Source organism: Hemitrygon akajei, chromosome 31 (genome assembly GCF_048418815.1).
Source record: "Hemitrygon akajei chromosome 31, sHemAka1.3, whole genome shotgun sequence".
NCBI lineage: Eukaryota > Metazoa > Chordata > Chondrichthyes > Myliobatiformes > Dasyatidae > Hemitrygon > Hemitrygon akajei.
The window spans coordinates 38,330,469-38,354,389 of record NC_133154.1 but is presented as its reverse complement, the minus strand read 5'-3'; the positions used below and the strand labels follow the sequence as shown (position 1 = coordinate 38,354,389).

At 44.1% G+C, this 23,921-nt stretch overlaps 1 protein-coding gene across 2 annotated transcripts in view; it reads right to left on the bottom strand.

Annotated features, from left to right (window-relative positions):
• Nucleotides 1–486: 486 nt before the first annotated feature.
• The window catches only part of LOC140719234 (cytohesin-3-like), a 109,157-nt gene continuing 85,722 nt past the window's right edge, over nucleotides 487–23,921 (bottom strand). For both annotated transcript variants that reach the window (XM_073033696.1, XM_073033697.1), the window contains exons 7-13: nucleotides 22,361–22,473; nucleotides 18,913–19,061; nucleotides 16,142–16,253; nucleotides 13,273–13,349; nucleotides 10,504–10,575; nucleotides 8,206–8,360; nucleotides 487–5,758 (exon numbers count right to left, since the gene is read on the bottom strand). In XM_073033696.1, the coding sequence (XP_072889797.1) occupies nucleotides 5,680–5,758; nucleotides 8,206–8,360; nucleotides 10,504–10,575; nucleotides 13,273–13,349; nucleotides 16,142–16,253; nucleotides 18,913–19,061; nucleotides 22,361–22,473 (757 nt within the window). In that variant the 3' untranslated portion in view covers nucleotides 487–5,679. The remainder of the gene's footprint in view (nucleotides 5,759–8,205; nucleotides 8,361–10,503; nucleotides 10,576–13,272; nucleotides 13,350–16,141; nucleotides 16,254–18,912; nucleotides 19,062–22,360; nucleotides 22,474–23,921) is intronic.

The following is a 23,921-nucleotide window of genomic DNA, read 5'->3' as shown; positions in this document are numbered from 1 at the left end:
TGTTGTGTATTCAGAGATGCTCTCCTGCACACCACTGTTGTAACACATAGTTATGTGAGTTACTGTCACTTTCCTGTCAGCTTGAACCAGTCTGGCCATTCTCCTCCGACTTCTCTCATTAACGAGGCTTTTTCGTCCACAGAACTGCATTCACTGGATGTCTTTTATTCTTTGTACCATTATGTGTAAACTCTAGACACTTGTGTGTGAAAATCCCAGGAGATCAGCAGTTTCTGAAATACTCAAACCACCCCATCTGGCACCAACAATCATTCCATGGTTAAAGTCACTTAGATCACATTTCTTCTCCATTCTGATGTTTGGTCTGAACAATAACTGAACCGCTTAACCGTGTCTACGTGCTTTTATGCATTGAGTTGCTGTCTGATGATTAGCTAATTAGATATTAAGGAACAGATCTGGCCACTTAGTTTATAACAAAAAATGCAGAGGTTCAAGATGCAGCACTGTGTTTGTAAAATATAAATTTATTAATTTACTTACAGCAAAAAGACCTTTCTGCAAAATCAGGTTCATCAATAATCTATGTTCAAAATACATAAAAATTTAAATATTTCATAATTAGAAGTATCATATCAGAAAGTAAAATTACTTTCTCAGTCAAGATGTTGAACCTGTCCCCATCAATGTGAATAAAGATACTCAAATTTCATTGAAACTTGACATTTTTTAAGGTTGTCTTAAAAGCTGTTTGGCTAGGAACACAAGGAATTGAGGCTGGAGTGAGTTATGTGTTTGTGTAAGCCTTTGCTGGCATTGTGCAATTAATATTGACCTTGACTCTGATAATTTTGCCACGTTCCATTTGTGTGCAAGCATAAAACAATATGGAATAATAAATTTGGAAATGTATCCCTTTGTGCTAAAGAACTGCAAAGATGTAGAACCCTTTAAGTAATGAAGTTAGTTCTCAACTTTGCTCAATGCCCAGGTATTTAACTAGGATTTTGACTCATAGTTCCACATTAGATTGAGACTCGTATTGCCCATGACATCGTCACTTGGCATTGACCGAAGCAATAATATACAAACCCTTGACTGAGCTTCCCAAATTACACTAAAGCATTTAAAACAACACACACACACAATGCTGAAGGATCTCAGCAGGTCAGACAACGTCTTTGGAGAGGATTAAATGGTCAGTGTTTGGGGATGAGGCTCATCATCAGGATTAAAAGACAGTACTGCAGAAGTTTTAGGCACATGTATATAGTTAGGGGGCCTGAGACTTTTGTCAACATGGAGCAGAGCACAAGTTTGTAAATCTGGCAGGAGCAAAGGATTTTGGGAATGGCACGGGTGGAGCGTCGCAGGAGGGCTGTGGGACAGGTGGCAGAGAAGTGGTGTTAGGGGTGGGGGGAGTGGCATGCCCCAAGACAACAGGCCAGGTCATTTAATTCCAAACAATTGATCATTATAGATTGTCTCTCTGGTGTTTCCCTCTCCCTTTCTCTTCTCCCAACCATGATTCCACTCTGTCTGCCCCTTTACCACTCTCAGTCCATGATAGAGATCCATATTAGTATCAACAGGTCAGTATGTCATGAAATTTGTTTTTTTATGGCTACTGTACTGTAATTAAATGTCATTAATTATAATTATTTTAAGGACTAAAATAAAACAATTAAAATAGTTAGTCACTAACATGGTATTATCTTACATTGTTGCTAATACAAAGAGCCTAGCAATAAAATTGCTAGATCCTAACTTTTTGAGCAACACACACAAAATGCTGGCTGAGATCAGCAAGTCAGGCAGCTTCTATAACCATATAACAATCACAGCATGGAAACAGGCCATTCCGGCCCTCCTAGTGCGTACCGAACTCTTAATCTCACCTAGTCCCACCTACCCGCACTCAGCCCATAACCCTCCACTCCTTTCCTGTCCATATACCTATCCAATTTTACCTTAAATGACACAAGTGAACTGGCCACTACTACTTCTACAGGAAGCTCATTCCACACAGAATGCACATTCCTCATTCCTATGGAAGGGAATAAATAGTCGATAAGTCTTGATAAAGGGTCTTGGTCCGAAATGCTGACTGTTTATTTGTTGCTGCCTGACCTGCGGACTCCTTTCAGCATTTTGTGTGTATAGTGCAGAGAACTGCCTAGTCCTATCGCCCCACACCTGGACCTCCATACACCTCTCATCCATGTACTTCTCTTAAGGGTAGCATTCAAACCCGCATCCACCACTTCCACTGGCAGCTCGTTCCACCTTCACTCAGAGGGTAGTGAGAGTGTGAGGTTCCCCCTAAATATTTCACTTTTCGCCCCTAACCTGTGACCTCTAGTTGTAGTCTTAAAGGAAAAAGCTTGCTTGCATTTACCCTATCTAATGTATATTCCTGAATATTTTGTATGCCTCTATCAAATCTCCCTTCAATCTCCAACCTCCTCCAGAGAATAAAGTCCTGACCTCGTCAACCATTTCACTATAACACGGGTCTTCAAGTCCCAGCAACGTCCTTGTAAATTTTCTCTGTCCTCTTTCAAACTTGCTGATAGCTTTCCTGTAGGTAGGTGACCAGAACTTCACACAATATCTAAATTTGGATTCAACAACATCAAACACAACTTCAACATGACGTCCCAACTCCTGTACTCAGATTTATGAAGGCAAACATACGAAAGGCTCTCTGTGCGATCCTATCTGCATTGCCACTTTCAAGTGCACAAAATTTGCAACCTAAGTAATTGGTCACTGATATGTGTTGTCCTAAATTGTTGCTTACAGAAAGAATATTGACATTAGTAAGAACAACTGTCTCCCACCATCCACTCCCCGCAACCCGGTCCTCCTCAAATAGAGTCATGGACTATTTTGTGTCAGCTTATGAGAACAAGAGGAGAAAGCATCTCCAACAGTTCGCCACCCTCTCAGTAACATACTGACAGCCTGAATTATGCATTCAGTGAACATTTTATGAGGTACCACCTGTCCCTAATAAAGTTACCCCTGAGTGTGTGTCTGTGGTCTTCTGCTAGTCAGCCATCCACTTCAAGCTTTGATGTGTACTGCATTCAGCGATGCTCCTCTGCACACCACTGTTGTAACGTGTGGTTATTTGAGTTACTGTCACCTTCCTGTCAGCTTGAATCAGTCTGGCCATTCTCCTCTGACCTCTCTCATTAACAAGATGCTTTTGTACGCAGAACTACCACTCACTGGATATTTGTTATGTTTTTCACACCGTTCTCTGTAAATTGTACAGAATTGTGTGTGAAAATTCCAGGTGATCAGCAGTTTCTGAGATACTCAAGCCACCCTGTCTGACACCAACTATCATTCCTGGGTCAAAGTGACTTAGACCACATTTCTTCCCCGTTCTGATGTTCGGTCTGAACAGCAACTGGACCTCTTGACCATGTTTGCATGCTTTTATGCATTGAGTAGCTGCTATTTGATTGGCTGATTAGATATTTGCATAGATGTGTAGGTGTACCTACTAAAGTGGCCACTGAGCCACAATCTCCTGATCTGGAGAAAATGATAGAGTGCAGCCGTAGCAGGAAGAGTATCAGAAATACCTTACAGCCAGGAGATTATGGAAGGTTTGCTATTTGTCATTGGCTGAGGAAGGGGAGTTATAAAGGTAGTACCCGCCTATGAAAAGTTTTGTAGTGCTGACAAAGGTCTAAATTTCAGAGGAAACCCACACGATGATGGGGAGAACATACAAACTCCTTACAGGCAGCAGCAGGAAATGGACCCGGATCGCTGTGCCATAAAACCTCCACTATGCTATTGTGTCATCCATGCAACAGAATCCTGCTGCAACTCTCTTTCTTCTACCTGACCACATTGCACGACAGCACAGTACAGTCCCTTCAGCCGCCATATTGTGCCGACCTTTTGATCTAAGATCTTCTCTGAGGATCACTACCTAGTTGGTGGAGAGTTTGCTGAGATCCTGAGAGCCATGCTGCCTGGATCTTAGCTCCTGGTAGGGTCACCCATGGGGGATAAAGTCAAGGGGGAGGATTCAGACCAAAGAGCAATCTAAACTAGACCTCAATGGTGGAGTCGACAAAAGATGATGGCATGTCACAAAGACAGGTGAAGAAGTCTGCAGCAGTGAAGGGTCTTACGTCCAGTCGTCTTGAACTCTGTGCCCCTGAACCCTGACCCTGATCTGCCAAGGACCGTTCAGTAGCAGTCCATGTATCAGCCTCCACATGTTAAACAAAGTCACACACACAGGAGCTCGCCATTAAGGGAATATCCTCTTGGGAGAACATCATACTCAACTTGAGTGATCGCACTAAGATCAACCTAACCCTTCCCTCCCATATTGCATTCTGTTTTTCTGTCCATGGGCCAATTTAAGAGTTTCTTCAATGTTCCTACCACCGCCCTTGGCAATTTCACAAACCCACCACTCCATAAAAAATTATCTCTGATGGCACCCCCACAACCATCTTAAAATGCACCATCATTATTGACCATCCAGAGCACTGTGGCTGAACCTAAAGCTCTAGAAACTGTTACACTGAGCAACACACACAAAATGCTGGAGGCTCAGTAAGTCAGGCAGTCATCCGAATCCCATGGAGGGAAAAATTTCAGGCTGAGGCCCTTCGTCAGGACTGGATAGGAAGGGGCAGAAGCCAGAATAAGAAGGAGAGGAGTTCAAGTTGAAAGGTCAAAGGTGAAGCCAGATGAAGAGGAAGGTGGGTGAGTGGGGAGGGGTTGGTGAAGTAAGGAGCTGGGATGTGATTGGTGGAATAGGTAAATGGCTGAAGAAGATGGAATCTGATAGGAGAGAACACTATTAGTTTTCTATCCTTGACACACATCAGTACTTGCCGTTGTTTAAACCAACCATATACCCAATACAAAGCATTAGTCTTTCAGTCATATGTTCAACAAAAAAAACCTGTATGATTTTGAATTTCTTTGTCCTGGCAGAGTGAGTTGAAATGCTATGTTCTTTAGTACTGCCGAAGCACACATCAAGAAGCTTCATTTATCTCAACTACACTGTAACACACACAACTCAGCAGGTAGATCCTCCTGCATTCTGTGTGTGTTGCTCGGGATTTCCAGCATCTATAGAACTTGCATTATCTCTGTTAGTTCTTATATTGGACATTTTTAAATGTGCTTTAGTTATATTTAAGCAAATACTAAAGTTCAATGTTGATCATTTGCAGACTAGGAAATCTGACATTTATGTTAATAAATACACAATGCAAAGGATAAAGTGCTAAGGAATTAATCCACAGGACATCAGTGGAGCCAAAAATGACAATATTATCAATTTCTACTTTGCAATAGTGCAGTTCAGAATCTGTAAATATTGTCGAATCCTGAGAGTTTCAACGATGACGACTCATGAACATATGTAGTCCAAATATCTGGATTGGTAAATTGATCTGAATAGTTGGAGTGGAAAAAAAGAAACTGGAATTCTCTGCAAATCACAATCCAGAATATCAAGGTAAGGCAGGAACATGTATATTTCCCAATACCTGGAGTGCAGGAAATAGTTCAAGATCATGTGCAGGCATCAACCTAAATGGACGTATGCACACTCCAACTACTGGAACAGAAGAAATAGCTGAAAGGTATGTGTAACGCACATGAAACTGAAAGCTATTTCACTGTCCTGTGCTGCAGTTCAGAGATAAGAAACAAAAGGTCCTTCTAATTCAGTTTGTTGCTTGTTATCTTTCTTTTCCTTGCCGCTACCATGTCGTAGAAAGGATCCCGAGTAATACTGGCTCTGGAACATAATAACAGCGTAATTATTCATTTGCATGACACTTCCTTTAAGAGCATAGATACAATCACAATGTTATCAGACTCAATATATCATAAGTATTTACCCAAGGAGCTAAAATCCTTAACATTTTTAATCATAATCTTACCTAACCTATTCATGGGTTAATGATAGCATCCATCTTTAAGGACCCCTCACTACCCAGGTCTTCTCATTGTTACCATCAGAGAGGAGGTACAGGAGCCTGAAGACACACACTCAACGTTTAGGAACTGTTCCTCCCCCTCTGCCATCAAGAATTCTGAATGGTTCATGAACCCATTCTCACTACCTCAATATCTTTGCTCTCACTTGCACTATTCTTAAACATTCGTTTTGTTACTTATGTATTGCACTATACTTATTTAACTGATTTTTAAACATTTATTTCATATTTCTTATTATAATTTGGAACGAGCTTCCAGTAGAAGTGGTAGAGGCAGGTTCGGTAGTGTAATTTAAAGTAAAACTGGTTAGGTATATGGACAGGAAAGGAATGGAGGGTTACGGGCTGAGTGCAGGCCAGTGGGACTAGGTGAGAGTAAGCGTTCAGCACGGACTAGAAGGGCCGAGATGGACTGTTTCCGTGCTGTAATTGTAATATGATTATAATTTATAGTATATTTTGTGTATTGCACTGCACTGCTGCTGCAAAACGATAGGTTTCGCACTGACACACACACACGTGCTGGAGGAACTCAGCAGGTTAGGTAGCATCTGTGGAAAACAGTAAACAGTCGATGTTCAGAGCCAAGACCCTTGAAATTTCACAACACAAGTCAGTGATAATAAACCTGATTCTGATTCAGAACCAGTAGACCTTCATTAGTGGCATTGGCCCTTCAACTAGAAAAGATTCTTAAATATTTTTTTGACCATAAGACATACAGTAGGAAGCAAAACTATCACACTCTATCCTGGTACACAGAGTCATCAAATCAAGTCAAATTTAATTATCATTCAAACTATACATAGATACAGCTGAACGAGATAGTGTTCCTCTGGGGCCAAGGCACTGAACATTCAAAAATAGCAAGCAAACATTGAAAAAAAGCACGTGACAAATTCAAAGAAGGATGTTCACTCGGATAAAAAACATATACCTATATATATCTATACATAGACCAAGTTCCGGAGCAACAATGTCTGACAATCGAGTACAGACGCAAGCAATCCAGCCTATCATTCTACCCCTCGGACATGGGAGGCCAGGCCCAGCCAAGCTCAACCACATAGTAACTCTTCCTCATCTCACCTTGTCTGAGGAAGCAGGCAAGCCCAAGGCTTGTGGCCCAGTCCTTTCTATAACCAAGGCTACCCAGCCCCTATGTCGACTGTCCCTGCAACAGACCAGGGTACCAGGCCTATGGCAACTTACATTACCACTGTCCAACAGAGTCTTGAGATTGCAAATGAAGTGTCTGAGACAATCTCCCATGGTTATCCTGTATCAACTTCAATGCTTCCAAATAGCGGGCAGCAACAAGGTCAAAGAACAATACAGCACAGTAACAGGCCCTTCAGCCCATCTAGTCCATGGCAAATCATTATGCTGCCTAGTCCCATCGACCTACACCCTTCCATATCTCTCACATCTATGTATTTATCCAAATTTCTCTTAAATGTTGAAACCAAACCAGCATCAACCATTTCCACTGACAGCTCGCTCCACGCTCTCATCCACCCTCTGAGTGAAGAAGTTCCTCCCAGGTTCCCCTTCACCTTTAACCCCTGACCTCTAGTTCTAGTGTCACCCAACCTCAGTGGAAAACACCTGCTTGCATTTACTCTATCTCTACTCCGTATAATTTTGTATACCTCTATCAAATCTGCCCCCAGTCTCCTGCGCTCTAGGGAATAACATCCTAATCTATTCAGCTTTTCCCTTTTACACAGATCCTCAAGTCCCAGCAGTATCCCTGTAAATTTTCTCTGTACTCTTTCAATCTTATTTACATCTTTCCTGTAGGCAGGTGACCAAATCTTCACATAGTACTCCAAATTAGGCCTCACCAATGTCTTATACAACTTCAATGTGACATCCCAACTCCTGTACTCAAAACTTTGATTTAGTATGAAAGCCAATGTGCTAAAAGCTTTCTTTGTGACTCCATCCACCCTATTTCTTATTATAATTTATAGTATATTTCATCTATAGCACTGCACTGTCTCATGATTAGGCTCAGATTAAATTGGAGGGGGTAGCGTTGTGAGGTGGCGTGGCTTGAAGGGGCAGATTGGCCTGTTCCGCACTGTATCTCTGAATAAATAAATCTGCGATGAGACTTGGGTGGCTGTAGGAATTCAGTAGTCACACGGCCTGGGGAAGGAGTCCAGGTCCAGGCAGTGAGACTACCGCCAAGCCAAGATGATTGTACAAGCGTTTCTTTTAACACCTGGCTCTGTTCTACCTGATTGATTTGATCCACGCATCTCTTTCTTCCTTCGAGGGTGCAGATATTCTGTAAAAATGGTGATTTCCTTCAACGACACGTCCATCTGTGTCCGTTTTACAGGCCTTTATGGTGTGACCCTTACTGTTCGGTGAATACAAATCAAAACAGTTCTGCAAAATAAACCACGTTGGTCATCAGAATATTATCGATAGGATACAAATAATCTCAGCACATTTCTCATGTTTGTGCACATTGATCATTCCCAAGGTAGTTCAGGTGAAAATGCAGCAGGAGTTGCACAGAACTGATTGCTATTGGCATGAAAATAAACACAAGAGGTTCTGCAGATGCTGGAAATCTTGAGCAATGCACACAAAACCCAAACCCATACGTCTTTGGAATGTCTGAGGAAATGGAGCACCCAGAGGAAATCCACATGGTTACGGGGAGAACAAACAAGCTCTTTAGAGACGGCAATGGAATGCCTCTCCAAAGTCATTTGGTTCTTTTTTTCTTAATGATGTTTCTCCCAGATTGGTCAGTTAGTGTCCAGTTCAATCACAGAGGTGAAAGGAATAAATATTTTGGATGGGGACCCTTCATCAGGACTGGAAAGGAATGGGGAACAAGCCAGAATAGGAAGGTAGGGAGGGGAAGGAGTACAAGTTGGAAGGTGATAGGTGAGACCAGGTGAGGGGGAAGGTGGGTGGGCAGGGGAATTAGAGAAATCGATGTTCATTTCATCAGGTTGGAGGCTACCCAGGCTGAATTTGAGGTATTGATCCTCCACCCTGAGACTGACCTCATCACAGCTGTGGAGGAGGCTGTGGATTGACATTTTGGAATGGGAACGTGGATTGGAATTAAAATGGTTGGTGACCAGGAAATCCTGCTTGTTGCAGACCGAACAAAGGTGCTCGACAAAGGTAACCCCCAATTTACATAGATGGCCCCAACAGGCTTGTAGGTGAAGTGTTGCAAGCACTTGCCCATTCACCTCCTCACTCACCTCCAAACTGTCCTTCCAAGTGAGGCAACAATCCTCTTGCAGGTCAGATGGAATAAATGTCGATTTCTTTAACTCCAGTTATTTCTCCCCCCTCCCCCTGCCCTCTTCTTCCATTCCCCACTTCGGCTCACCTCCTACCTCCTCTCTTCTCACGTGTCTATCACCTCTCCCTGGAGCCTCTCTTCCTTCCCTTTCTCCCATGGCCCACTCTGCTCCCCTATCAGATTTCTTCTCCACCTATCACCTCCCAGCTTCTAACGTCATCCCCTCTCCCTCACCCGCCTGGCTTCCCCTTTCAGCTTCTAGTTTGTGCTTCTTCCCCACCCCCACATTCTTATTCTGGCTTCATCCCACTTCCCTTCCCGTCCAAATGGCCTGAGACGTTGACTATTTATTCCCTTCTACTGATGCTGACTGACCAGCTGAGTTCTTCCAGCATTTTGTGTGTGCTTCCAGCATCTGCAGAATCCTTTGTTTTTAGGGGTTGTGACACTGGCCAGCAGTCCTCTCTATATTTTAAACCTCCTATATAGGAACAGAGGTCTCAAATTACTGTGTTCTTGCACCCCTGATAACAAAATAGTTTGTTTTTGTCCTTATTTTTCTCATGAGTCTATCTAAAAGAAGCAGCTTCACCCTAGTTGATCGCAGTAATATATTTAACCAAAACACAAGAGATTCTGCAGATGCTGGAAATCCCGAGTAACAATCACAAAACGCTGGAGGAGCTCAGGCGGCAGTTAGAGGTCCTGATGAACACCCGGCTGGTTTCCCCTATCACTTGCCAGTTTGTACTCCTTCCCTTCCCCGCACTCCCTGACTTACTTATCCTGCTTTCTTTCCCCTTCCTTTCCAGTCCTGCTGAAGGGTCTCGGCCCGAAACATCGATTGTTTATTCCTTTCCGTAGATGCTGCCTGATTTTCTGACATTTTGTGTCTGTAATGTATTTAACCGTTTGATTCTGTTATTGATAGGGATGGCACAGCGTAGAGTAATGTTTTACATTGCCGGCCATCAGGGGTCAATTCCTGCCACTGTCTGTAGGGAGTTGGTACATTTTTCCTGTGAATGTTTGGCTTTTCTCCAGGCGCTATAGTTTCTTCCCACATTCCAAAAACTTGCTGGTTAGAGTTAGTAAGTTGTGGACACGCTCTGTTGGTGCTTGAAGCGTGGCGACACTAGCGGGCTGCCCCAGCACGTTCACGGTCTGTATTGGTCTTTCACATAAACAATGCGTTTCATTCTTTTGAAGCACATGTGGCAAGCAAAGCTAATCTTCAATAAGAATCTGGTGAGTACATACCAATTTTCGAGAATCTTCACTTGGTTTGACACACAGATTTTCTAATGGAATAATTCCTCTGGGTTCTTTATCCTGCAACAGAAAGGAGTGTCTTTGTTATAAGTGCTGAAAACTTCCACTATTGATGCGGACTCCATCAGTGACACTTAACCCTTTGTATAACGTTCTGTGTTGTAAACTTCCACGTGCTAAAGTTAACTGACCAGTGTGGAACTAAAGGAATACCGTGCAGGCTCTTGGTTGGGACAATAAGCCAAAGTCCCCGAAGACAGATGTGAAGGAAAGCAGTCCCACAGTTATCACCATGATCTTCCTCTTCAGCAGCCTTGGGGGTTCAAGGATGACTTTGTGCACCATGGCAGATCAAGGTCATGAGAGACAAAGTGTGTGGCTCTGGCCTCCCCCGCCCCCCCCACCCCTCATCAAGGACATCTTCAAAAAGCCAAGCCTCAGAAAGGTGGCATTCATCATGAAGGACTCTCACACCCAGGACATGCCCTCTTCTCATTACAGCATACAGGGGCCTGAAGACAGGTGCTCAACTTTTTAGGAACAGCTTTTTGCCCCTCTATCTTCAGATTTCTGAATGGACAATAAGCCCACGAACACTGCCTCACTATTTTTTATCTCTTTTTGCACTACTTTTTAAAAATATAACTTTTATATATGGTTCATATTTCTTATAATAAATTATAGTCTATTTTATGTATTGCACTGTATTGCTGACAGAAAACAATAAATTTCATGACATACAGCACTGTGCAAAAGTTTTAGCTAAGATGCCTAAGACTTTTGCACAGAATCGTATTCAGCAACATGGAGCGGAGTGCGAGTTTGTAAATCTAGCAGGAACAAAGGATGTTGGGAATGGCGAGGGTGGAGCACCACGGGAGGGGTGTGGGACAGGTGGCAGAGAAGGAGTGCCAGGGGCAGGTGCAGACACACCCAATCCTGAGACACCAGGCAAGGCCATTTGATTCCAAGCAATTGGCTTATTGATACAGAATGTCTCTCTCATGCTTCCCACTCCCTCCCCTCTCCCTTCCCCTTTTCCCAACCATGATTCCCCTTTCCCTGCCCTCTTCCCACTTTCAGTCCACAATTGAGACCCACATCAGAATCAGGTTCATCTTCACTCCCACATGTCACAAAATTTGTGGGTTTTTGCAGCGCAGTACATCAAGTTACTGCTGGACACTGACAAAGTCTGAGGCAGCCTAGCTATATCTATGTGCCTAAGATATGTCGGTGATAATAATTCTGATTCTGGCACAGAGTTGCACACAAAAAGTGGGCACAACCTCAAAAAAGTCCTTTACCCTGAATATGCTCTGAATGAGCCAGACCGTACAGGACAGAGAACCCCATAACGCAGCCTCAAAGTTCGGGCATCATGGAGGCGATTTTCAGAATCGGAATCAGAGCCAGGTTTATAATCAATTATGTGAGCTGATGTAAGTTTCGTGGCAGCAGTACAGTGAAATACAGAAAAAAATAAAAGCTGGAGCAAGAATCTGGAGTGTGTGGAAGTTTCCCACCTCTTTTAAGCGCATTGGGGTCACTGAAAAATTTATTTGAAATATGTTATTTCATGACATACTGTACGTGCATAGTGCATGGAATGGGCTGCCGGCAACGGTGGCGGTGGAGGATACGATAGGATCCTTTAAGAGACTTTTGGATAGGTACATGGAGCTTAGTAAAATGGAGGGCTATAGGTAACCCTGGTAATTTCTAAGGTAAGGACATGTTCGGTACAGCTTTGTGGGCCGAAGGGCCTGTATTGTGTTGTAGGTTTTCTATGTTTCTATGTCACTGATAGGGTGAAGGGGGAAAGTTTGAAGAAACTGTGAGGAGCAAGGTTTATTATTTATTGGCATACAGCTTGGTGTAGAACCTCCCCGCCCTTTGAGCCACACTGTCCAGAAACCCCCCAATTTAACCCCAGCCTTGTCACGGGACAGTTTACAATGCCCAATTGACTTACCAGCTGGCATGTGGGAGGAAGGGAGGCCAGCTGGAGGTTAGGCGAAGGCTAACCCTAACCCACGTGATCACGGGGAGAATGTGTAAATTCCTTACAGACGATGGCAGAACTGAACCCAGGTCACAGGCACTATAAAAACATTATGCTATTGCACCAATGTGGTATTGCCTCAAATACTGCAAAAAGGGAACAGCAATCATGGGTTTATGAACCAATCCAAACTCTGATGGTGGAGGGAAATCCCAGAATAAATATTGCTACAGCTGGTGTCTGGTTAGCACCACTTTGCTGCATCGGGTGAGCCAAATGCACAGGATCAGAAAGAAACTGCAGAAGGTTGTAGACACAACCAGCTCCACCATGGGCACTAATCTCCCCACCATCAAGGGCATCTTCAAAAGAGAGTGTCTCGAGAAGGCAGTATTCATCATTGAGGACCCTCACCACCCAGACATGCCCTCTTCCTATTACTACCATCAAAGAAGGTACAGGAGCCTGAAGAAGCACACTATAGGAACAGCATTTCCCCCTCTGCTATCAGATTTACGAACAGCCCGTGAACACAACCTCACTGTTGTTCTCCTTCAGTACCCGTTATTTTTTCATGCATCCCTTATTGTAACTCATTGTAGTTTTATTAAGAATTGCACTGTACTGTTGCCACACAACAACAAATTTCATTTCATATTAAATGTCAGTGATAATAAATCTGATTCTGATTTTGAGAGAGAAAAAAACTTCCCCTCAAATATCTAATAAAATATGTGCCAGAGACAACTTACAGTTGTGTACTCAAAGTAATACAGGCAGTTGTCTGTCAAAATGAACCACCGGCGTTTCCACGTTTTTACTCGTCCACCTGTAAGGAAAGTGGGAAATGGGTTACACGTGTAAAGAGAAACTTCCTGAAGCGTCATCACACTGTTGACTTTTACCCTTCAATTGGTTCGAACAGGATTAACAAAAGGGCCAGGCTGATTGGCCAGCGCCGATCCACCACAATGTATCAAGAGACAATTATAGACTTGTTCTACTCTATTCAAGTTCAATTTTAATTTAGAGAATCAGTACACTAGAGGCCCTTTGGCCCAATGAGCCCATGCTGCCCAATTATACCATGTGACCAATTAACCAACTAACCTGTCTTTGGAATATGGGAGGAAACCAGAGCACCTGGAGGAAACAAACGTGGTCACAGGGAGAATGATAAAAACATCTTATAGACAGCAGCGGGAATTGAATACTGGCTGCTGGCACAATAAAGTGATGTGCTAACTGCTCACTACTGTGCTGAAACACCTGGCTATCTATTTCATTACCTCTGTATTTAAGTATTTCAACACCTTCCTGACCTCCAGTCTCCATGACGCCAGACGATCTGAAACCCTGCAATTGATTCAAATCTCATCCTCAGTATTCATTATCCCAGAATAGCACCCGAGACCTCCAATCCCTCTGCAAGCAAGATGCTGGCATCTGCTGTGAAGATCAACATGGCGACAATGAGTGTCGCACAGCACGTGGTAAGGATCAAGGTACATGGGGTCGTAAAGAAAGCTTTGGCACATTGCCCTTCATACAGGAGATGGGAGGTAATGTTGAAGCTGTATAAGACATTGGTGAGGTCTAATTTCCAGCATTGCGCGCCGTTCTAGTCACCTACCTGCAGGAAAGATGTCAATAAGACTGAAAGATTATAGAGAACATTTACAGGCACCTTGCCGGGACTTGAGGACCTGATTTATAGGGAAAGGTTGAATAGGTTAGGACTTTATTCCCTAGAAAGTAGAAGAACAAGGGGAGATTTGATGAAGGTGTACAAAATTATGAGGGGTATAGATGGAGTTAATACAAGGAGGAATCTGCTGTGAAGATCAATATGACAACAACGTTTGATATATGAGTGTCCCACGGCAAGTGGTAAGGCTCAAGGTAAGATTGAGTGTGACTAGAAGGGTGAAAGGTGAAATATTTAAGGGGAACCTGAAGGGGAGTTTCTTCACTCAGAGGGTGGAGCGAACTGCCAGTGGGTGGGGTGGATACGGGTTCAATTTCAACATTTAAAAGAAATTTGGTAAGTACATGGACAGGAGAGGCATGGAGGGCAACGGTCCAGCTGGACATGGCAGAATAACAGTTTGACACAGGCTAGATGGGCCAAAGGGCCTGTTTCTGTGCTGCAGGACTCGATGACTCTTTGACTATGAGTTCAAGCATTAAAGCTTCAAGGGAACCATGATTATTTCTCTGCCTGATTGGGGTAGAGGTGTCTAAGACCCTTGTTAATAGTACTACTAGACTGTTCAGAAGAAGGTTCTCAGACCAGGTTATCAACTGCCCATTTCCCGCCATATTGCTGACTGACCTGCTGAGTTCCTACAGATCCTAGTTTTTGGCATCTTTTGTGCCTCCACTACAGAAGTTACTCCTACCAACAATAACAGTATAATAAAATGGCATAATTATATATCATCAACTAATTGTGAAGGTATGGAAGGCCCTTTAAATCTACACACACATAAAATATACGTGTATGTTGCTCTGGGGTTCCAGCATCTGTGGAATCCCTTGTGTTTATCATTGTCTGTGCTGGTTTCCAACAGCTCCATTCCCCTAGCACCAACATCACCAGGCAGTGAGTCATAACCACTCTCTGTAACTCACATCATTCCTGCCACCTTCAGACACCCCAACAGCACTGCCTACTATGCTGTTCCACACGGCACTTCTAATGAAAGGTCGTCAACATTGTCTTCACAGAGGCTGTTTGACTCATGATAGAAAGATGGAGGGTTATTAGCTACATGAGTGGAAAGCATTAGATTGATCTTAATGGGCTGGGACAACCACGTGGCCATAATCACAGCCCCCACCTGTCACGGAGTCTAGAGTCATAGAAAAGCACAGCACAGAAAAAGGCCCTTCAGCCCACCTAGTCTGTACCAAACCATTTAAACTGCCAACTTCCATCGACCTGCCCTCCATACCCCTACCATCGATGTACCGAACCAAACTTCTCCCTTTATCCCATGACCTCTGATTGTAGTCCCACCCAACCTCGGTGGGAAAAGCCTGCTTGCATTTACCTTGTGTATACTCCTCATAATTTCGTATACCTCTATCAAATCACCCCTCAGTCTAAGGGATAAAGTCCTAACCTATTCAATCTTTCCTTATAACTCAGGTCCTCCAGACTGGGCAACATCCTTCTAAATTCTTGCTGTACTCTTTCAACCTTGTTTACATCCTTCCTGTAGGTAGGTGACCAAAACTGCACACAATACTCCAAATTAGGCCTCACTAATTTCATCTACAACGTCAACATAACATCCCATCTCCTGCAGTCATAAACTATGGTTTATGAAGGCCAATGTGCCAAAAGCTTTCTTTACAACCCTAACCACCTGTGATGCCAGTTTCATTGAATTATAGACCTGTACTCCCAGATCCCTTTGTTCCACCACACTTCTCAGTGCCCTACCACTCACTGGATAGGACCTTTTCTTGTGTGTTCTATGCAGTTTAGTTCAACATCCGGGTGCCTCTGTTCAATGTCCCTTCAGTTGCATGCCACGTTCTTGGGAATGACTGAATGCGTTTGAAGCACTTTATTGCACAGTGATGCTGTGGCCCTGTGGATCTCACACTTACCCAGCTTGGAAAGCCATCCTTCCCGGTCAGGATTGAAAAATGTGTGCGTTAGGTCGTTCCCATCATCCTCGGGGATTTTAAACGGCTCATTCCTGATGCTCTCGTACAAGTTCTGTGCAGAGGAATGAAATAAACTCAAAGCTCAAAGTCTGAGGTACATTTATTATTGAAGTGTATATACGTCTCCATATACTACCCCGGCATTCACAGTAAATACAAAGAAACAAAATAAAAACCCACAAAACAAAGACAGACAAACAACCAATGTGCAAAGGACAACAAACTGTGCAAATATGAAAACACAAACATAATAATAAATAAATATCACTGAGAACATGAGTTGTAGAGTCCTTGAAAGTGAGTCCATAGGCTATGGAATCAGATCAGAGTTGAGGAAAGTGAAGTTCAAGAGCCTGATGGTTGAACTGTTCCTGAACCTGGTGGAGTGAGTCCTGAGGCTCCTGTATCTCCAATGACAGCAATGAGGAGAGAGCATGGCCTGGATGGTGGAGGGCCTTTCTGATGGATGCTGCAATCCTGCGATCCTTGTAGTTGGTGGGGAGGGCTTTACCCGTGATGAACTGGACAACGTTTTGTAGGTTTTTGCATGCTTGGGATTGGCTGTTTGACTATGATGCTCTCCACGGTACATCTATAGAAGTTTGTCAAAGTTTTAGATGAGCTGTCATATCTTCACAATCTTCTAAGAAAGTACAAGTACTGCTGTGTCTTCTTTGTGATGATATTTAACAGCTCGACCCAGGACAGATCCTCTGAAATGATAACACCATGGAATTTAAAGTTACTGAACTTCACCACCTTTGACCTCCTGATAAGGGCTGGCCCATGGATCTCCGGTGTCCTCAGATCTTTGGTTGTTTGAGGTTAGGTGAGAGGTGGTTGTTGTGACACTATTCAGACAGATTTTCGATCTCCCTCCTATATTCCAATTCGTCACCACCTTTGTTGCAGCCAACAAGAGTGGTGTTGTCAGTAAACCTAAATATGCTTTTGGAGTTGTGCTTGAAGCAAATCGAGCAGGGGAGTAGACACACAGCATTGTGGTGAACCAAAAGGGGAACTGGTTAGTTATTGTCACGTACACCAGGGTGCATGAAATTCCTTGCTCACGTGAAACTCACAAAGCAAACAGTGTACAAAACGTAAATACAACAATAAATATGGTGATAACAGAACGGTGTATATCATGGGGGTGCAAAGTGAGGTGCTGCAGAAAGAAATGTAAAAAAGAGCCTGAAAAAGGCCAGTAACATCATGAAGGATCCCACCCACCCTACTCAAAGACTGTTGCTCCACTCTCATCATCTACACCAGGACCAACAGACTCAAAAACAGTTACCCTTCCCCAAGAAGTAAGGCCGATCAACACCTCCATCCACCAGCTCCACCATAGAAAAAGGCCTTCTATTCTGAGCCAAATGATTCATCTGCCTAGTCCCATCAACCTGCACCCAGAACACAGCCCTCCATACCCCTTCCATCCATGTACCTATCTAAATTTCTCTTAAATGTTGGGTTCAAACCGACATCTACCACTTGCAGCCACACTCTCACCACACTCTGAGTGAAGAATTCCCCCTTCAAAGTTCAAAGAAAAGTTCAAAGCAATTTTCTTATATATAGGTCACCACATACAACCCGGAGATTCTTTTTCCTGTGGGCATGCTTAGCAAATCTATAGAACAGTAACTGTAAACAGGATCAATGAACAACAAACTGCAAATGTAAATATAAATAAATAACGAGAGCATGAAATAACAAATTAAAGAGTCCTTAAAGTGAGACCTTCAGTGATGGGAACACCAGAAATAGAATGAGTGTAGTTATCCCCTTTTGTTCAAGAGCCTGATGGTTGAGGGGTAGTAACTGTTCTGGAACCTGGTGGTGCGAGTCCCGAGGCTCCTGTACCTTCTACCTGATGACAGCCACAAGAAAAGAGCACGGCCTGGGTGGTGATGATGGATGTTGCTTTTCTACTGCAAAATATCATGTAGATGTTCTCAATGGTTGGGAGGGCTTTACCCGTGATGTACTGGGCCAAATCCACTACCTTCTGTAGGATTTTCCACTCCAAAGGCATTGGCGTTCCCACACCAGACCACAGTGCAGACAGTCAGTACACTTTCCACCACACATCTATAGAAGTTTGCCGAGCATTTTGATGACACGCCGAGTCTCCACAGTCTCCTGAGGAAGTAGCCATGCTGTTGTGCTTTATTTGCAATTATGCTTATATGATGAGGTCCTCTGAGGTAGTGCACCATGGAATTTAAAGTTACTGACCCTCTCCACCTCTGATCCTCTGATGTGGACTGGCTCATGGACTTCTGGTTTCCCTCTTCTGAAGTCTACAATCAGTTCCTTGGTCTCATTGAGTGCGAGGTTGTTGTTATTAATTCAGCCAAACTTTTAATCTCCCTGCTGAGTGCTGATTCATCATCACCTTTGATATGGCCCACAACAGTAGATGGTGTTGGAGCTGTCTGTAGCCACACAGTCATAGATGTAAAGTGATTAGAGCAGGGGGCTAAGATCACGTCCCTGTGGTGCTCCTGTGCTGATGGAGATCATGGAGGAGATTTTTTTTTCAATCTGAACTGACTGGGGTTTGCAAGCGAGGAAATCCAGGATGCAATTGCACAAGTGGGTATTGAGGCCCAGGTCTTGGAGATTATAAAGCCTCCACATTATTGTCCAGTGAATGCAGACTGCTGACAGAGTGCATTCAGTCAGTTAGTGGGAGTGCTTACCTTGAGAAGCTCTGCTGGAAGGTCTCCACCATTGTTGATCCCACGGTTCATCGCTATAAACCTTTCCAGTGCCGGCTTCTCCTTAACGTTCGGATTGTGTAGGCTTGTGTTCAACATAATGATTGCAAACGATAGCACGTAACAGGTATCTGCAATGCAAGCGTGCATTGTTAAAAAACCCCTGAGAAACAGCACCGAATGGTTGAAGTAACTCTGCAAAACATAACCAATGAGAACTCCGGGCATTTAACGACTTAACAACAAATATAAAGATTAGCTTTATTTGTCACATGTATATCGAAATATCAGATGCATCATTTAGCATCAACAACCAACACAATCCACGTCTATACTAGGAGCAGACTGCAAGTGTTGCCAGTGATGATAAACCTGATTTCGATTCTGATCCCACTCGTACAATAAGGTGGACTCTTGCCCTCACCATTATAATCCTGCACTTTATCATTCACTTCTGCACCTTCTCAACAGCTTTTACATTTTGTAACTGTCTCAGTGCCAACGTAGCATGCCTATAACTTTCAAACCCATATGTCTTTGAAATATGGTGGAAAACTGGAGGACCCAGAAGAAACCCACACGGAAACTACGTAATCTCCTTGAAGACAGCGGCGGGACTTGAACCCTGATCTTTCAGCTGGCATTGCAAAGAGTTATGTTACCATGCTGCCCAGAGGCTAGTTTTAACAGGGAGCTCAGGAGAATGCAGATGCTGGAGGCCCAGGTGCAGGGTGATTCCCTCTACGGATGACACCCAAACCGCTGAGTTTTGCCAGCAGCTCGTTTTTTGCTCTAGTGACTTTAAATTCTTCAGGCACTTTATAGTCAGTGTCAGCCATGGTTCACTGGGCTGGATTTTAACTTCAGGGTCAGAAATTGTGGAGGAGCTAAGGAGGAACATGAAATTAAACCTAAATTCAACACCTCTTCTTTCCGTTTGTGTAGAGTCAGCATGTCAGCAAAATTTTGACAAACTTCCACAGCTGCACAATGGAGCTGCACAGCTCCTAACTGGCTGCACCATGGCCTGGTGTAGAAATACCAATATCCAGGTTACAGGGAGGAAGCAAAAGATTCCTGCTTCTGCTTGGGATGGGGATTGAGACACAAAGATTGGGATTGAGACACAAAGTAAATCAGCACTGATCAAATGGCAGAACTGACTCAATGGGTCAAATGGCCTAATTCTGCTCCAGTGATTTATGGTTCATGTAGACGATGCTAGGTACAGGAATATCCGTACATAATGTGACTCTGACATAATGTGAACTGATAAAGGGACAAAGCGACTCTTGACAAGAGGAACACTTCAAGGTAGTAGCAGGGTGGATGAATGCACAGTGACAGTGTCAGCATGGGTATGAGGTGTGGAGTGTGCATGGTGGGGGGCAGGAATGAAGGGTGCTGAGGTGCTGTGGAGAAGAGAGGCTAATGGTGAATGTAGTGCTGGTGGGGGGGCGGGGTAGGATGGGTTAATGGGTGGACATTTGGGGAAAGTAACTGTTTTTGAATCTAGTCAATTATTGAGTTTAATCAATGAATTAATTTTCAGTTTAGTTTTGTTAGTAAGGGCTAGTGCATTTCAAAGAGAGATCAGCCAACAAGAGTGATCTACTCAGGCCGCGTGTCAGGAGTTTGTACGTTCTCCCCGTGACTGCGTGGGTTTCCTCTGGGTGCTCCGGTCTCCTCCCACAGTCCAAAGACATTCTAATTGGTCATTGCAAATCGTTCTGTGATTAGGCTAGGATTAAACCCGGGGATTGCTGGACTGCACAGCTTGAAGAGCTGGAAGTGCCTTTTCTGCACTGTATCTCGATAAATAAATACAATTATCTCATTTTATAAAATATAAAACTTCTATTTTTTTCTTGGAGTATCACTCTAACTCAGTTGCTGATTTTTCAATTTGTTCTAAACAATATGCTAAGTTAAAGAAGAGTAAGATCTGAAATTACTGTTCTGAAACGTGACCACAGAGGTAGAGAAATGGACAAGTAGATGTGAAAGTAATTGCAGCAAACTGTCACCTTCCTCTAGTGCCTCTTACCTGTTCTCTTCTCCTCACTCGCCCATCTTCTCCCCCTGGTGCCCCTCCTCCTTCCCCTTTTCTAATAGTCCAATTGAACCTGTTCTCTTCTCCTCACTCGTCCATCTTCTCCCCCTGGTGCCCCTCCTCCTTCCCCTTTTCTCATAGTCCAATTGAACCTGTTCTCTTCTCCTCACTCGTCCATCTTCTCCCCCTGGTGCCCCTCCTCCTTCCCCTTTTCTCATAGTCCAATTGAACCTGTTCTCTTCTCCTCACTCGCCCATCTTCTCCCTCTGGTGCCCCTCCTCCTTCCCCTTTTCTCATAGTCCAATTGAACCTGTTCTCTTCTCCTCACTCGCCCATCTTCTCCCTCTGGTGCCCCTCCTCCTTCCCCTTTTCTAATAGTCCAATTGAACCTGTTCTCTTCTCCTCACTCGCCCATCTTCTCCCTCTGGTGCCCCTCCTCCTTCCCCTTTTCTCATAGTCCATTCTCCTCTCTTATCAAAATCCTTCTTCTTCAGCTCTTTACCTCTTCCATCTATCATCTCCCAGCTTCCCACTTCATCCTCCCACCCCTCACCCACATCCCCCCCAACTGATCTCTCCTATCACCTTCCGACTTGTATTCCTTCTCCTCCCCCACCTTCTGTCCCCTTCCTTTCCAGTCCTGATGAAGGGTCTCTGCCCAAAGCGTTCACCCTCCATAGATGCTGTCTGACCTGCTGAGTTCCTCTGGCATTTAGTGTCTTTTAGTTTATTTTTATTCATTGAGACACAGACCTTCCAGCCCTCTGAGACACACCACCCATCAATCCGCCGATTTAACCCTCTGAGCCTCACCACCCATCAATCCCCTGATTTAACCCTGTGAGACACACCACCCATCAGCCCTCTGATTTAACCTTCTGAGCCAGACCACCTATCAATCCCCTGATTTAACCCTCTGAGCCTCACCACCCATCAATCCCCTGATTTAACCCTCTGAGCCACACCACCCATCAGTCCCCTGATTTAACCCTCTGAGCCAGACCACCCATCAGCCCCCTGATTTAACCCTCTGAGCCAGACCACCTATCAATCCCCTGATTTAACCCTCTGAGACACACCACCCATCAATCCCCTGTCTTAACCCTCTGAGACACTCCACCCATCAATCCCCTGATTTAATCCCAGCCTAATCATGGGACAATTTGCAATGCCCAATTAGCCTACCTATGGGAGGAAACCGGAGCACCCAGAGGAAACCCACATGGTCACGGGGAGAACGTACAAACTCCTTTCAGACAGCAGCAGGAATTGAACCTGGGTCGATGGTAATGTACTAACCATGCTGCCCTGCCTTATAATCTCTACAAGGTTTCTATTAGTTGAATATCCAACCAGTTGCAAGCTTCAGATACCCACCGGTGGACTGGAAAACATTTGGGTTGCACTGGCAATAACGCGTCGCGAATGCTTCCATCATCCTGTCGATCTTCTGAGCTTCGCCTGGCAACCGGAAACTCCACAGGAACTGCCTGCGAGTTGGAACAAAATCAGGCTGTGAGTACGATGGCTGTAATTCGTACCACTGAGGTTTTACACCACGGAGGGCAGAGAGAAGTTGTTGTAAGCTGCCCATCTGTTGAGATAGTAGTGCTGAGGCAAGCGTATTTAATTCTGGAAGACACTTACACCAAGGTTGACTGAGTTTACCAGCGGGTACAGTGTTGAAACTTGGAGTATTGTGTTAAGTTCCAGATGCCTCATTCTAGGAAGGATGTGACTCTTTTAGAGAGGGTGCAGAGGAGATTCACCAGGATGCTGCCTGGATTAGAGAGGGTGCAGAGGAGATTTACCAGGATGCTGCCTGGATTAGAGAGGGTGCAGAGGAGATTTATCAGGATGCTGCCTGGATTAGAGAGGGTGCAGAGGAGTTTCACCAGGATGCTGCCTGGATTAGAGAGGGTGCAGAGGAGATTTACCAGGATGCTGCCTGGATTAGAGAGGGTGCAGAGGAGATTTACCAGGATGCTGCCTGGATGAGAGAGCATGTCTTATGAGGACAGGTTGAGTAAGCTAGGACTTTTCTCTTTGGAGCAAAGGAGGATGAGAGGCAACTTGTTAGAGGTGTACAAGATGATAAGAGGCACAGATCCAATGGACAGCAGAGACTTCTTCCCAGTGTAGAAACAGCTAATATGAGAGGGCAGAGATTGGAAAAATGTTTGGGGGGGAATATCAGAGGTATGTTTTTTACACAGAGAGTGGTGGATGAATGGAACGCACTGCCAGGAGTATTGGTAGAGGCAGATACTTCAGTGGCATTTTAGAAAGGCACATGAATGACAGAAAAATGGAGGGTTGTGTGCGTGGGAAGGGTAAGGTTGATTTTACAGTAGGTTAAAAGGTCAAAGAGCCTTGAACTGTGCTGTTCTGTGTAACTAGTTCAGGATGGCAACTGGCAACACTAGGATGGATGAATGAAGATCAGATCCATAATTATCTTGTGATCTTCCACGGTTTACAGCAAATTCCTCACCTCCCCTACTCTTAAACTCAAGAGATTCTGCAAATGCTGGAAACCTTGAGAAGCATATGCAAAATGCTGGAGGAACTCAACAGGTCAGGCAGGATCACCGCGTCAATGGAGGATAACGTTTCGGGCTAAGACCCTTCATTAGGACTGGAAAAGAAGGGGGCGAAGCTGGAATAAGGATGAGAGAAGGGAAGGAGTACAAGCTGTCAGGTTCTGGGGGAAGCTGGGTGGGTGGGGATGAAGTAAGAAGCTTACTTCAATGCGTTCCTGCTGCACAGCAACCCGTTTCACAACATGTCAATGATAATAAACCTGATTCTGATTCTGAATTACAAAGGAGACACGCCAGCAGCTCAACTTGGTTAGGAGCTTCAGGAGATTCCGTGTGTCACCAAAATCTGACAAATCTCTATAGGGAAATCGCTCTATTATTGTTGCACACTCTGA